Here is a 16344-nt window from a genome sequence, read left to right as displayed (position 1 = left end):
AAGAAAATTTGTAGCATAGTACAGAACTAAAAAATACAATAGAAATATAAAGATATCTGGGGGAAAAAAATAAAGCTTTTCACTCTTTCTCCATCAGAACCAAGGTTCTTCATAGGAGTAAGACTATAGAAAAGGCAAAATCACACGTTATTGACAGCCCTCATTATTAAAAGACACTTACATGACAACATGAATAATTATAGAAATCAGCAGCAATGAATTCTGTGATTATACAAAGCAAAAATTCAAAAAAATTCTGGACACAGATTTTGACTGTAGGCCTGAAAAAGAACCCTATCTGGATATGTGGTGCACAGAAAGCACATGCCCCATGTGCATTTAACTTTTGTGCTTCTCTTTTGTGCACAAACTCTGAGACAACCAAGGATCTTAGGCTGGACCATAGGAAATTAAAAATTCTGAAAAAGTTCCCAAAATTAAAGCATCAATTTCTAGTTGTGATTTGAAGTTGATTTTTTTTCTCTTCTGAGCACGCAAATAAAAATATAGCCATATACATGTAATTTTACATGTATTTATAGTTATATGCTGAGCCAGGAGATCTAGCACGAGACAGCTAGTATTAGATGTTCAGTTTTACTATTGCAATATTTCTTCATTTTTGTACACAAGGTCAAGGTCTTGGGCCACACACAAGGCTGTAGATCCTATGTTCCAGCTTAGAGCATTCAATATTTTCTTTTTGTTCTCCAACATGGAATGTCACACAGCCTTGCTTTGACACTGCAGAAAAGAAAATGACAAGTAAAATCCTCAGCACTATATAACCAACAGCTGCAAGACTACTAGAACAGATTCCTCCCACCTTCTAGATTCATGAAATACACAGAATCTCTATTAAAATTTATCTTCTATGGATTTTTATTAGTCTTATATATTTGAAGTTGATCTTCTCGGCAAGGAACAGAAAGTATTAAGCAATCTTTTGAAAGTGAAAATTTACTTTTTTTGGTACCAAGGATCGAACCCAGGGATGCTTAATCACTGAGTCACATCTCCAGCCTGTTATTTTTTTATTTAGAGACAGGGTTGTTATGTTAGGGCCTTGCTCAATTGCTGAAGCAGGCTTTGAACTTGTGATTCTCCTGTTTCAGCCCCACAAGCTTCTGGGATTACAGGTTTGTGCTACAGCGCCCAGCTGGAAAGTGATAAAAAATTTTAAAAAGAGCAAAGTGTTATTGGTAAACAAAGAATAAATCAACCAGTATAGGTCTCTGCAGTTTTATCTCATAAACTGGTATTTATTCTTCTTATCCTTCAATAAAATTGCCACACAATACCATTTATCAAGAATATCAAAAATTTACTCAAGCTATGGGAGAAGGGTTTACCTTATTTAAGAAACAACCAGGGACTGGGGTTGTGGGTCAGTGGTAGAGTGCTTGCCTGATATGTGTGAGGCACTGGGCTTGATTCTCAGTACCACATATGAATGAATAAATAAATAAATAAAATAAAGGTTCATTGACAACTAAAAATAAGGAAAGAAAGAAAGAAAGAAAGAAAGAAAGAAAGAAAGAAAGAAAGAAAGAACCATGCTCAAATCCTTTGTTAAAGAGTTTTGACTGTATTAAAATTTTTGGAACTCATTAACTTTACAGAACTTCTCTAAAGATGATACACACTATTAAAACTTACTATCTTAAATTAAGTGTGTTAACATTTCGAGGGTTTCTACTCAAATATACATCTTTCATAACTGTTGTGAAAAATTGCTACTCTAAGATTTTCACCATATTTTAAGGCTTAAATTTAGACCTTTTGTCAGAAAAAAAATTCAACCTGCACTCAAAGAACCAGGGCTGAGATTTAATCAGTCAATCTGTTCAGTATATCTTTGTATACATGCATAAAGATCCACAAATAATGGTATGTCCTTCCTCAGAGAGAAATTTTACAAAAAGACCCTTCTAGGTTCACAAAACAAAAATACATATGCATGTATGTGCATATTACATGCATACCACACACCCAGTAAAACACTACTCCAAATCCAACATTCTAGAGGCAAATGTTATTAATATCTTGGCATGTTTATCTCAAAATATTTACATGTTCTGTATACAAATTACATTCTGATTTCTCTTGCCTAACACAAGGTTATATTTTGCCTTGCTTAACTGAATATGCAGGCTGTTTTAGTAAGGAAGTCAACATAAAACATTAAAAGGGAGGCCCTATTAGCAGCAAGGTTGAGGTGAAGAAGAGGAAAAGCAGATGCTTGATCTTGGTTAGGGTGAAACAGAAAACACTTTAGAAAGCTAAGGTCACAGCAAGAGACATCCAGCTAAGTAGATGTCAAGTGTGTACAGAGATAAGCCATAAATTTTCTGGTTTATTTGATAAATATGGCACAGAAACAGAATCAAACTAATGTGCCTAGATCTAGCTTTAACAATCCTAAAGTACAAAATGTTCTAAAATCGTAATGCACTTGTGTAGTACACTTAATGCTTTAAGAGAAAGAATTCCTGAAATGTTAGGCTATATTAATAAACGCTAACATTCAAGTAACTAAGACTAGAACCTGTTAAATGTTTCACTGGACAAACTAAATATCTGAGGTATCAGTGTTCTATGTTATGCTAATGTCTCAAAGTAAATTTAGTCTTTGGGTTTTTTTTTTTAAAACAAAGATACAAGAGCTTTAAAAATCAGATTTAAAGAACTGAAACATGCTTAAATTTACTCAAAATAAGAGAAACAAAACTCCACTGAGACAGAATGCATATATTTTGCCTATCAAGATGAGAAAGAAATCTGAAAATTTTGTTTCACACGTTGCCCTCCAATCCATTGTTACTGGTGAGAAGGTAAATTAATACATCCTCCATGAAGGGTAATATCTAAATTACAAATACAAGAACACAAACTTCCGAGTTCAAAATGACACATGGATACAATTGAATACTGTCTTAGGAAAACTTAGAAAAATCTTTTATACCAAATACAGAACTAATTAAATTATGTATATCCATATAATGTAATACTGTATAGCCATTAAAAAAAAAAAAAAAAAACTAAGAAGCTCCCAACCAATATGGTAAGAAGTTCAAGATAAGTGCAAATAAGGTTGGGGATATAGTTCAGTTGGTAGAGTGCTTGCCTTGCATGTACAAAGCCCAAAGTTCAAACCCCAGCACCACATTAAAAAAAAAGGAAATACAATTTAATGCTACCCCCTCTCCCCCACAAAAAAGGAAAGTGAAAGAGGCACTTGCATTTGCTTGTTTAGGCCATTAAAAAAAAAAAAATCTCTAGAAGCCAGGTGTAGAGGCTGAGGCAGGAGTATAACAAGTTCTAAGTCAGCTTAGGCAACTTAGTGAGACACTGTCTCAAAATAAAAAAGGGCTGGGGATGTGCCTCTGAGGTAAAGCACCCTGGGTTCAATTCCCAGTACCACAAGAACAAAAAACAAAGACAAATCTCTAGAAGTTACTCAAGAAACTAGTAACATCATATATCACAATATGCATATGATACTCTACACAGATTATACAGTATATAATTAAATAATACATAATTATTTTTTGATTGGTGGGCAGAATAAATGGGGGGATAGGGTAAGTTTCACTCTACACTTTTGACTTTTGAAACATGTTAACGTATCACTTGTCAAAGAAAGATTCTAGCTCCATGCATAAAGATGTTCGGTGCGATAAAAATATAGAACTGACCTAGGCATCATTATGGTATTGGTCAATAAATTCTGCAACATTTCTTTAACAGATGTTGAAAGAATGAGCTTTATTCTTTATATGGACATACCGTAAAGATTATTGTTAAATGAAAAAAGCAAGCTGTAAAATACTAAGTATAAATACATTTTTTGAAGCACTCAAAAATATGTCAGTATATGCATAGAAAAGTTTGGAAGAACACACACAAAGAATTACAGTTTCTAGGAAAGGAAAGAAACAGGGAATTTACAATTCTGAAGCTTTACAGTCACATGCAAATTCCCGTGTTCTTTCCTTTTCTTTAAGTAAGCATTAACAGAAGTGAACAAACAAACAACTTTTAAAGGTTACAACTATAATCTTTATCTGGGAACATCACAAAACACAGCAACTAGTTTCAACAACTAACTAAATTTTAATGTCTGCAGTGATACTAGTGTCAAATAAAATTAACATATCTTCCAGTACCTGTTTATACTAGAACAAAATAGGTTTTCCTGCAGTTTTTTCTTGAACATAAGAAGTAAAACGTTTTAGAAATTTAGGATACTCTCGCTTTGCCACTGCCCTTAACACTGAGGCTGGTGCCCATCCTCCAGGATTAACTGCAAGATAAAGGAAAATTAAAACCTATTAAGATATAATTCTCCATGTACTTGTGAAGCACTTACTTTGTTCCTTTGCTTTTTAAAATTTTCTCATGCTGGAACATTTAGCATCTCTTAAAGTCACCATCTATTAATTCCTTAATACTAACCCATCAGATACGATCAGAAAGCAAATAAAAAAGCATTTATTATCTTTCTAAAATATTCTTGGTTCGCTAAATTACATTCAAATATTAGTAAAAAACATTTTAAATTATTTAGGGTGTTTTTGTTCATCAACCTCTAATATAATTAAATAGTAACTTAGGTAAAATTGTTTCCTTAAATATATTTATAGTTATGACCCTGAATAAAGAAGGAGGTTTGAGTATTTCATAAGAGAGACTGCAATGACTACTCCAGGTGTAAAATGGGTGTAGTAAGAAATGAAAGCAAGTGAGAAAAAGGATTGTCCAATAATATGTGAAATATACATGAAATCAGGAGCTAATAAGGACCAAGAGAACAGTGATTGAGAAAACAGCCTGATCACAAGAAAAAAAAGTCTATTAATTTTCCCCCACTGCTCTAATCTTAATTATAAATACATTCTATCAAGGAAATATCTAATAAAATGGTTCTTAAAATCAAGAATATATGTGATAGTGACTCAGAGATAAAGTTTTAAAATTTGTAAATTCTCATATTATAGGGTTTAGGGTGAAATTCAGCAAGTGTACTTTAAAAGCCTCCCAGAAAACTCTTTTATACATCTCTCCAAATTAAAAATTAACAATCTAAAGGATAAAAACTAAAAAAGACATGTTTTCCAAACTCTCAGGATTATATAGGTCATGATTAAGAATCTCTACATCATCAATTAGAAAAAAAAAAAAATACATACCATTTGCTACATATGTAATCTTGCATAGAATGTTCTCCCTGCTTATCTCCTGGTTTCCTTCTGGTGGGCTTACCAAGGTTTGACAAATCATAGCAATATTTATTTTGGCACGGACACATCGATTGTTTAGCTGCCAAATAAAAACAACAAAGAACCAGTATAATAAATACTAGAAACCAGCTTAACCATAATCACAACTCTTACTAAAATCTCCAATGAAATTATAAGCACCAATAAATAATATATACCAAATATGATCTGACACTGGAATTTTCCCTCCTCTTAAGTAGTAAATGGAGGTAAATCAATGAAATAGAAATTAAGTAGTAGTTAAAAATGGCTTAAGACACAACTGTGGGAAGTTGCTTACATATATATATGTATGTACACACACACACACACACACACACACACACACACACACACACACACACCATTCACTTGGTTCATTCCAACCTCAACAGGAAAGGAAAACAGACCTGGTAGGATAAGTTCATAGAATGACTCTTGCCCTCAGATAATACATGTACTATACTGTTCCAAGAGGTTGATAAAACATAAAACTTAAGACGCAAATCAAGTTATCTGTGCATGTGTATGGGGGGTATTTGTTTATCCCTTTTACCCTGCATTGTGCATTTATTTATTTAAATTACTTAAAGGTGTACTGGGGGATTGAACTCACTGAGTTACATCCCCAGCCCTATTTTATATTTTATTTAGAGAAAGGGTCTCACTGAATTGCTTAGCACTTTACCGTTGATTAGGCTGGCTTTGAACTCGTGAACCTCCTGTCTCAGCCTGCTGAGCTGCTGGGATTACAGGCGTGAATTACTGCACCTGGTTTGTGTATTTATTTTTATATAGTACAAATATACATTCATATACTGTACTTACAGGGGCACTGTCATGATCCACAGAGAAATTACAAACAATCCAAGTTTCAGGGTCATTTTCAGTCAAGGCTGGTATCTTTCGAATAGCAGAAAGATATAATACATCTCGCTGAGAAGCAGGCCACACTCTCTGTGGAAGAATTAAATCTTTTTGAAAATTTTAATTATTTTTTATTCAGATGTTACACAGAACTAAAAGAGAAACAAATGTAAAACCAATTAAGTGTCTTAGATGAAGGTGAAATTTGTCAAATTTTAAACTGGAAAGCATCAGGGAATACCTACCAAAGCACTAATTACGAACACCGAGTAAATGGCTTTAAGCACAATATAATTAAAGAATATTCTATCTTCTTTAATTGTAGGAAATTTTCCATTTTAACCAATTTTTAGTGTTAATTCAGTGGAATTAATTACATTCACAATGTTATGTAATCATATCCTTTATCTATTTTTGAAACTTATCATCACCCCAACAGAACTCTATAACTATGAAGCAATAATGGCCCATTTACTTCCCCTTTCTTTGGGAGTGATACATGTAGAGATTCAAAGGCTTAAAAATCAGATTTTAGGGACAAGAGAACCATTCCTTTGATTTAGTACATTTGAAAGAATTTTGATTTAGTACATTTGAAGAATCAATTGCAAATTTTGATATAGTACATTTGAAGAATCATTTAGACCAAACATTTATTTCCATTATAAGAAATGCAAAGAAAAAATGCTCTGTTAATGACATGGAGCTTAGGTCTATTTTCAAATGATAGAAAAATAGCTTTTATCCTTCCTAAGATATCTTTAATTTGGGTGTTTGGTGTATGTAAATAAACGTAGCCTTTATTACAGTATCTTTCCAGATTATTGACTGCAATAAATAGCCAACAACTCACTGTCAATACATCACAAAGTATTTGCAAAGGGAAATGGCTCATCTTTTATTTATTTTTTTTTAAAATATTTTATTTATATTTTGGTTTTTGTCGGACACAACATCTTTGTTGGTATGTGGTGCTGAGGATCGAACCCGGGCCGCACGCATGCCAGGAGAGCGCGCTACCGCTTGAGCCACATCCCCAGCCCCTGGCTCATCTTTTAAAGATATAAAATTTCTTGAAGTTGATCATAGTAGTGTTGGAGAAATGTATGTGAAGCAATGTAAACAAAAATTTATTACTGGCTTCAAAAATACTAGCCCAACATTACTTTATAAATAAGCTGAACATTGTAGCACGCTTGTAGTCCCAGCTACTCAGGAGGCTGAGACAGGAGGATCACTTGAGTCCAGGAGTTTAAGGCCAGCCTGGGCAATGTAATGACATCCTAGCTCAAAAACGAACAAAAAACCAGAACTAATGAACGCAAGTGTATCAGAATAATAAGAACAAGTGAATTAAATATCAGAAGACAAGCAGGCCTCTTTAAGATTATATTATAAAAGTAGTAAAAAAAAAACAAAAAAAAAATTTAGGGGTACTCGAGATTGAACCCAGGGGTGCTTAACCACTGAGTCACATCCCCAACCCTTTTTATTTTGAGATAGGTCTTGTTAAGTTGCTTAGGGCCTTGATAATTTGCTGAGTCTGGCCTTAAATTTCTGATCCTCTTGCCTCAGCCTCCTGAGTTGCTGGGATTATAGGCATGCACCATTATGTCCAGCAAAAAAGGCAAATTTAAAGGGAAAGATATTAGGGACTGGGTTGTGGCTCAGTGGTAGAGTGCCCACCTAGTGTGTGAGACCCTGGGTTTGTTTCTTAGCACCACATATATTTTTTTTAAGAGAGAGAATTTTATTATTTATTTATTTATTTATTTTTTAGTTTTCGGTGGACACAACATCTTTGTTTGTATGTGATGCTGAGGATCGAACCCAGGCCAGAAGAGCACGCTACCACTTGAGCCACATCTCCAGCCCTCAGCACCACATATGAATAAATAAAAAACAAAGGTATTGCCCACCTACAACTAAAAAAACAAAAAAAAAAAGAAAAAAGAAAAGAAAGATATTATACAGTGTTATTTGAGTTTGTTGAAAAATTATTCCAGAACAATCTATTTATTCTAAGAATTGGCAAATAACTGTAACTTTAATTCTGTTATATATTATTTTAATATTTTTTGGTTTTATGTTTTAATCCTAATATAACCTATAGGAACCCGCCTTCCCCCCATTATTTATCAGGCAGAGTATCTTGGGCAGGTTGTTTCCCAGGTTTAATTATCTTCTGGTAATGAGATTCTTCTGATTCTAAATTATTAGTCATTTATCTTCATTATAAATTATAGGGCAATTAATTGATAATTTAACATTTACAAAATTTTAGATTTCACAATAGACCCCCAAACCTGCATCCTGAAACAGAATCTCCATTATTATTCATTTCTCGAGCAGCTACCAGGTAAAATGAAGTATAGCTCATAATTATTAGATAAATCTCAAATAATCAGACTAGGCTCAGTAAATTCATAAGAAGCCTTATTTTCATATATTCCACTCAATTAAATAACTTAAGAGAACAATAAAGTCCTCACTGAATTGAAAAATGAAGTATTTTGAATCATTTTATTTCTTAGATAACAAACAGTACTGTTTTTGGTGGATATCTCCAAAATGGAATTATTATTTTACATATAATATATCTTACTTGGCAATTTTCAGAAGGCAAATAGCAGAATAAGGTGAAATAAATGTTAATTCAATAATTCTAAATATCTAGAATAGCAGAGGGAGAGATGATATGAAGAAATTATCATCATCAAGAAATTATGTGAGAAATCATGTTTCTGTGTTCCCTGGTGTATATTGACCAACCGCTCATTACTCATACTAAGAAACTTTTCCTTCTTTTTCAAATCTATTGGTCTCAACACTGGCTTGTAACATACATTCAGTCCCTTGCATTAACTGCTATCCAAGGAAACTGGGATTCACTTTCATAATTAGTACCTATCATTTATTATCTTTTGAGACTAGATGCTAAAAAAGTATTTAAATGGATTTCAAAGGTTCCTTTCTAGACATAATAAAGAGAAACTAAATACAGAGCTTTAGCAAACATTCTGTTTCTAGATTACATTTCTGATTCTTGACTATACACATTTCTGCTCTAAATGAACTGATATACCTTTCAAATATATTGACATTCATGAATTATTAATAATTCGTGAATATCAATATATAATGTCTCTGAATCTTTTCTGACATTTACATTTCTGCCAAATTTTACTTCGGAAAACAAGTATGTCTGAATTTGAATTACACTGGCATCTTTTGGGATGGACGAAGAGATCTTTACCTTGTGCGTTTGATAAATGATGATTGCATTATCAGCTAATGTTTCCACCACATGAAAGTTTTCTATAGTTGCTGAAATTAAGAGAATAATATTAGTAGTGAAGAAACTGTAGTGCCTTTTCTAGAATGTGATCAGTTTGCTTATGCAGAAAGTCAATTGCAAATGGACACTATGGAAAAATGAACAAGATCCTGCCCTACCTCAGCTAAATCCAAATGGAAAATAGTCAATATTACTAGTACTACAGATTTGCTTTCATGTTTTAGATGGTGCTGTAAGGTCTGATCACCAGGAAATAAGTCTCATTTTCTATAGCCCAATATCAATCTTCCATAGCAAGAAAGTAATTCTTGGGGCTGGGGTTGTGGTTCAGAGGTAGAGTGCTTGCATAGCACTTGTGAGGCCCTGGGTTCGATCCTCAGCACAACATAAAAATAAATAAAATAAAGGCATTGTGTCCAACTACAACTAAAAAATAAATATTAAAAAAAAGAAAGTAATTCTAGTGAGTACATAACTAAGTTTCAAAAATTCCCTAACACTATATCTCTAACTCCTCCTCCCTAGTTATTGAAGTTAAACTGTTTTGTCTTGGTTTAAGTGACTATATTTGTGAAAGAAGAATGTCAAACTGTCAATGATAAACATCTTGTGATTTTCTTAAGTATCCGTATTCATGAAATTTAATGTCTTAGGGGAACAGATACACACTAAGAATAATTCTAAATTATCCACAACAGAATTTATCTAGAATTTACCATAGAAACAAAACCATATGGGAAAGAGTAGTCCATAGCAGAGAAATCTTCAATTTCAGTCCTTGTCAATGTACTAGTTCCGTGGCAAATTTGTTACAGAACTAGCTCTGTTGATAAGTCACTAGACCAATCTAAATTTTTACTCTATTTGTATGTAAAATATCTACCTACTACGCAAAATTAGTGAGGAAATGAATCAAATGGCATGGAATCTAGGAAACATTCTGAACAGTGAAAAGATTTATTTAAAAGTAAGGTACTGAATGTTTTCTCTGATATAAGGAGGCTGACTAAAAGTGGGGTAGGGAGGGGGAGAATGGGAGGAATAGATGAATTCTAGATGGGGCAGAGGGGTAGGAGGGACAGGGAGGGGGCAGGGGATTAGCAAGGATAGTGGAATGTGATGGACATCATTATCCAAAGTACATGTATGAAGACACAAATTGGTGTCAACATAGTTTATATAAAACCAGAGATATTAAAAGTTGTGCTATATATGTGTAATACGAATGGTAATGCATTCTGCTCTCATTTATTTAAAAAAATCAATAAAAAAAAATAAAAGTAAGGTATGAGGGCTGGGGCTGTAGCTCAGGGGCAGAGCACTTGCCTAGCATGTGTGAGGCACTGGGTTCGATCCTCAGCATCACATAAAAATTAACAAATAAAATAAAGACATTCTGTCCATACACAACTGCAGAAAAAATTAAGAAATAATAAAAATAAAAATAAGGTGTGAGGTTAGGGCTGTGGCTCAGAGGTAGAATGCTTGCCTAGCATGTGTGAGGCACTGGGTTTGATTTTCAGCACCACATATAAATAAATGAATAAAATAAAGGTCCATACATCTAAAAAAATTTAAATTAAAAAAAAAAAAAGTAAGGTATAGGGCTTGGGTTATAACTCAGTGGTAGAGCGCTTGGCTAGCACATGTGAGGCACTGGGTTCAATCCTTAGCATCACATAAAAAGATAAATAAGATAGAGGTACTGTGTCCACCTACAACTTAAAAAAAATAAAAAAAAAAAAAAAACAAAAAAAAGTAAGGTCTGAGGCTGGGGATGTAGCTGAGTGATAGAGTGCTTTGCCTTTCATGCATGAGGCCCTGGGTTCAAACCTCAGCACTGCAAATTAGTAAAGTAAGGAATTATTAGTTCTCTAATGATTCTCCAGATATTTTCTACATGATTTTGTAGATGATAGCCATGAGAATGAACATATAATAGTTATGTCATAATCTCTATGTTCTAATCTTGAACAGAAAATAAGGTTGAATTTGATTTTAAATTCAAAACAATAATTGGATTAAAATATATTAATGATGCTTACTTTCCCAGTCATTGCGAACATCAACATTCCAGAAGTAATTGCAGACTTCATGTCCTGTAACACCTTTAACTGCATGTGTAGCTTTCAAAGGATCCAGAACAATGCCGTTTTCTTCTACTTCTCTCCTGTAAACCTAAAGAAGGCATATTTAAAAAGCTATTTGAGGGCTGGGGTTGTGGCTCAATGGTATAGCGCTTACCTGGCACATGCAAGGCTCTGGGTTTGATCCTCAGCACCATATAAAAATAAATTTTTTTAAAAAGGTATTTTTTAAAAAAAAGCTGTTTAAAAAACATAAATCAAACTCCTATAGTTCGAAGGCATTCTTTTAAATTTAGCTTTTTTTTTAGATTTTATCTATGAAAATCTATTTATAGAATATATTCTGCTAAAAGGAAAATTTTCAAATTAACAGACAATAAAAATATTTAAAATGACAAATCCAAGGTAAACTTCAACTATGTATATATAATGAATAATCTAATTACTATGAGTTAAAATAAATATATTAATTTAAATTAGACATTATTTACCAAACATTCTCAGAGATTATTTCATGTTGTCAAATAGGGTTAGATGAATAAAATATACTTAAAGACACTATTTTAAGGCTGCTTTATTCAATGCTATATCCCTAGGATCTAGAATACTATCAGAAACACAGCACAGATGGGCACAGTGGTGCACACATATAATCCCAACTACTTTGGGAGGTTGAGGCAGGAGAATCACAAGGTTGAGGCTAGCCTGGACAATTTAGTGAGACCTTGTTTCAAAAAACAAGTAAACAACAACAACAAAAAAGGGCTGGGATTGTACCTCAGTGGTAGAGCATCTGTTCCTAAGTTCAATCCCTAGTACCACCCCATAAAAGAAAAAAGAAAAACAGTAGAAACTCATTTATTAAATCAAACAATGAAAGTTAAAATGGCAAAAAGAACAGATTTATCTTGTTTTAAATACTGAGGCTGTTTACTTTAAGTGCTCAGTAAAATTAATTATAGTTTGTTACTTTAAAGAACTCTAATAATTCTTTCAAGAAATGAAGAAACATGGGGAGAAACAGCTCTAAATGTAAGGAATGCTCATGGGGCCAGAACACTGTTAGGCATTTCACATAGCTTTCCCTTTAACAATCTCTCTTGCCAAACTACCTTTCCCCAAATGCTTATTTATTCACTTTATTGAGAACACTATTTTCCCAGTTACCCAAACTGAAAACTCACTTTTAATTTCTCCCCTCACAGTTTATATAGCTATTACGCTTTTTACTACTCTTCCAACAGCTTGACTTTTCTACTGTTGCTTAAGTATTTTGGGTGAGCTTTCATCACCTTGTGCCTCTTATTAAGTGGTCTTCTCGGTCCCTAGTTTCTTCCCTACTTGCTTCATCTTCCTAAAATGACACTTTGCAATACAGTGGCTAACCTATTGCTATTCCCCTTTGTGCGCTACTTTATGCTTTCCACAATCTACCCCCAAATTTCCTCTAATGTTATAAGCTTGTAGGGAGACTTATTCACTACTCCTCATTCCAGGTGGAGGGACTTCATGGAGACATCATTCCTAAGGCAGGAATACTGACTTATCTGAATGGTGAGTACAGAGGGAAGAAAAAGGTAGGCTTGGTTCAAACCCTTTTTCTGCAGAGAACATGCATTCTAGTCTGATTTTGGGGCCTGATTCTTGGGGAAAGAGCTGTGATTGTCCAGCAATGTTAGGAGCATTATGTTTAATTCTGCAGTAACCTTAGGAAAACTTTGTGGTATTGATCTAAAGCCATTTTCTACAGTCAAGTTATCAGAATTATAACTAATATTCTGTTATCTCACTAGTCTGTCTCCTCAAGCACCCAGAGGTGCTTAATCACTGAATCATATCTCTGGCTCTTTTTATTTTTTACTTTGTGACAGGGTCTCACTGTTGTTAAGGACCTCACAAAGTTGCTGAGGCTAGCTTTGAACTTGTGAGCCTCCTACCTCAGTCTCCCGAGTTGCTGGGATTACAAGTATGAGCCTTCTCTTACTTCTTAATTATTTCTTCATTTCCCTACCCACCATGCGGAGAGGAAGCCTCAGCATTAATATTGTATCTCACTTGCTAGAATAATTTTTGTTGCCGTAGTCTATAAAAATATTGTAAATATAAAATTTGCTTAAGTTTTTCCTCCTACAATTTTTTGTCTACAATGTCCTCTCCTTACATTTGTCACAACCTTATTTCTATCTATTTCCAGATGCAATTCAAATGTTTCTTATTATAAAACAATTGAGTTCTTTCAAATTACAGAGCTTTTTTCTAATTTTCTTCACCAATCACATGCATTCTTTACTCAATACATTATCAGATGGAGCCAAGTAATAGTATCTTTTAAATGTCAATATCCTCTTTCTCAACTAAAATTTTAGTGTAGCGGCAGTGTGATTAATATTTGTCTTTCAGTATGAGATAGTTCCAAATTCAATGCTGTTTTTGCTTCTCAAGTCTATCTCTGTGTCTTGTTCTACTTCTTGCTCTTATTCTCTCTTAGGTTTAGGGATATGAATGAGTAGTTTACCAGTGTCCCCCCTTCACCAAAAAATAAAATAAAATAAAATAAAAAAACAAAAAACAAGGGGAAAGAAAATAAATGACACTTGAACATAATATTCAGTACTTAAAATATAAGAAAAAAAAAAAAAAAAGAATACCAGAGGGCCATCAAGTAATTGTGGTCTGTTTACATCTGAACAGCCAAATTTTATTTTCTCCATGACCTAGGCAAAATTTATTTTCCCTATGGCCTAGGCAAAATAGAATGGTTTGGTCACAGATTTATACTATGATCATAAAGAAATTCTAAAAATAAAACCAGAGAAACAAAAAGACATTTTATTTCTCAATATATGGTACTTCTTTAATTTATGTAATAACATTTTAAAGTAATCATAAAATGCTATCTTTATTTTTTATCAATAGTAATGATAACATTGCTGAAACAGATCTATACTGAACAATGTATAACATTTCAGTGGAAATTACCTTCATTTCTCCTTCTTCTACAACCAACTGCCAATTGGCATCTCCACCTACATCTTGTAATGAATAAGTCATATGGTTCTGCACCATCTCTTCAACCTTGAAAAGAAAAATAAAGCCATGAGAATGAACATATAATAGTTTTGTCATAATCTCTAAACCAGAATGGTATTCAGTTTACTGCAATTCAGAAATGGTACTCTAAGACAGCTGAGGTTAGTTTAGTGGGTTTTACACAGTGGTGAAGAGTTTAGTCCACATTCCAGATATCCAGATTAATGATAGAAGGGAGAAATGCAGGGAAGGAAGATGCTTCACTCAAGTAACCAGATTGGCCTAATGTGTGTCTACTGATTGAAATAAACATTTCTTTCCTGGAAAAATGAAATAGTGTACACTTCACTATCAAATACAGAGTGATGTCTTAAAAACATCAAATCATGGAATTAAGGTAAAAAAAGCATAAAGAAATCATCTAGTTCATTATTACTATATTGAAGATAATAGAGAAATCAGATAGCTTATGTCAAAGGTTTCCCTACAAAAAAGGGGGAAACTTTCTTTATTTCACCAATATACCTGTTTTTATCATAAATATAAACCAACTTAAAAATAAACAAATTTCCTTTTACGTGATCCCAATTTCACTGTTCTGAATTCTTTTAGGGACAAATTAGCTTTTAGTTTATTGTTTCAAAGTGTCTAACTTTCTTTTTTCTTTTTCTTTGTGTGTGTTTGCTCGCACACACATGCATGTGCTCTGGGGATTGAACCAGAGCTTCACATTTGCTAGGCAAGTGTTCTACTATTGACTGGCCTGTCCCAGTACCACTAAATTTCTTTTACTGAAATTTAAATGCAACTTCAGTTTTTAATGATCACATATTACCCTTACGCATCTCAAGCAAAGAAAAGGTGAATGTATAGTTCACGATCCCAGAATCCTTAATTATATTTAGAGCTAAGATTTCACAAAAGTGTTTTTTGCAGTCTCTCAGTTTGAATTTTTTTTTGTTTTGTTTTTTTGGTATTGAGGGTTGAACCCATGGGCCCTTTACCACTGAGCTACATCCCCAATGCTTTTTTAAAATTTTTATTTTGAGAACACGGTCTTGCTAAGTTGCTGAGGATTTTGCTAAATTCCTGAGGCTGACCTCAAACCTGTGATCCTCCTGTCTCCACCTTCCAAATCGCTTGGGATTACAAGTGTACATTAATGTGCCCAACCTAAAATGCTTTTAAACAGAACTTAAGTGATAAAAAAGATTGTGCCAGCAAAATAATTTTATGCAATAAATACATTAAAGGAAGAAAATGGTTAAAAATATGTACATTATACTTTTATTTAAAAATTTATTTCTAAGTTTAACTAATTTCCCATAAAGTCTATTGCATTCATTAGGGATAAAAAATAAGAGTTAGATTTAAAATATTTTAAAATAGATTGATGGTTTTGAGTCAGACAATTTAAAAATTATTAACCCCACTATATCGTTTTTTTGTGTACTAAGAATGTTATCAATATGTTATAGTGATGTGCACTTCTTCTGCATCACGATTTCTAGATATCAGAATGCACTTTTTTTTCAGCGTGGGGTGGGGGAGGTACCAGGGATTGAACTCAAGGGTACTTGACCACTGAGCCACACCCACAGCCCTATTTTGTATTTTGTTTAGAGACAGGGTCTCACTGAGTTGCTTAGCACCTCACTTTTGCTGAAGCTGGCTTTGAACTTGTGATCCTCCTGCCTGAATCACTGAGATAATAGGTGTGTGCCACTGCGCCTGGCTCAGAATACACTTTTTGGTACTGGAGATTGAACTCTGGGGACTTCAACCACTGAGCCACATCCCC

General features: G+C 33.5%; 1 protein-coding gene across 2 annotated transcripts in view; it reads right to left on the bottom strand.

Annotated features, from left to right (window-relative positions):
• Positions 1-634: 634 nt before the first annotated feature.
• Cert1 (ceramide transporter 1) overlaps positions 635-16344 on the bottom strand; it is a 108506-nt gene continuing 92796 nt past the window's right edge. For both annotated transcript variants that reach the window (XM_077800360.1, XM_077800359.1), the window contains 7 exons: positions 14493-14588; positions 11472-11604; positions 9385-9455; positions 6090-6218; positions 5193-5322; positions 4170-4306; positions 635-744 (listed from right to left, as the gene is read on the bottom strand). In XM_077800360.1, the coding sequence (XP_077656486.1) occupies positions 4179-4306; positions 5193-5322; positions 6090-6218; positions 9385-9455; positions 11472-11604; positions 14493-14588 (687 nt within the window). In that variant the 3' untranslated portion in view covers positions 635-744; positions 4170-4178. The remainder of the gene's footprint in view (positions 745-4169; positions 4307-5192; positions 5323-6089; positions 6219-9384; positions 9456-11471; positions 11605-14492; positions 14589-16344) is intronic.

The sequence above is a fragment of the Urocitellus parryii genome, chromosome 1, assembly GCF_045843805.1.
Source record: "Urocitellus parryii isolate mUroPar1 chromosome 1, mUroPar1.hap1, whole genome shotgun sequence".
Lineage (NCBI taxonomy): Eukaryota > Metazoa > Chordata > Mammalia > Rodentia > Sciuridae > Urocitellus > Urocitellus parryii.
This window is presented reverse-complemented; position numbering and strand designations above follow the sequence as displayed.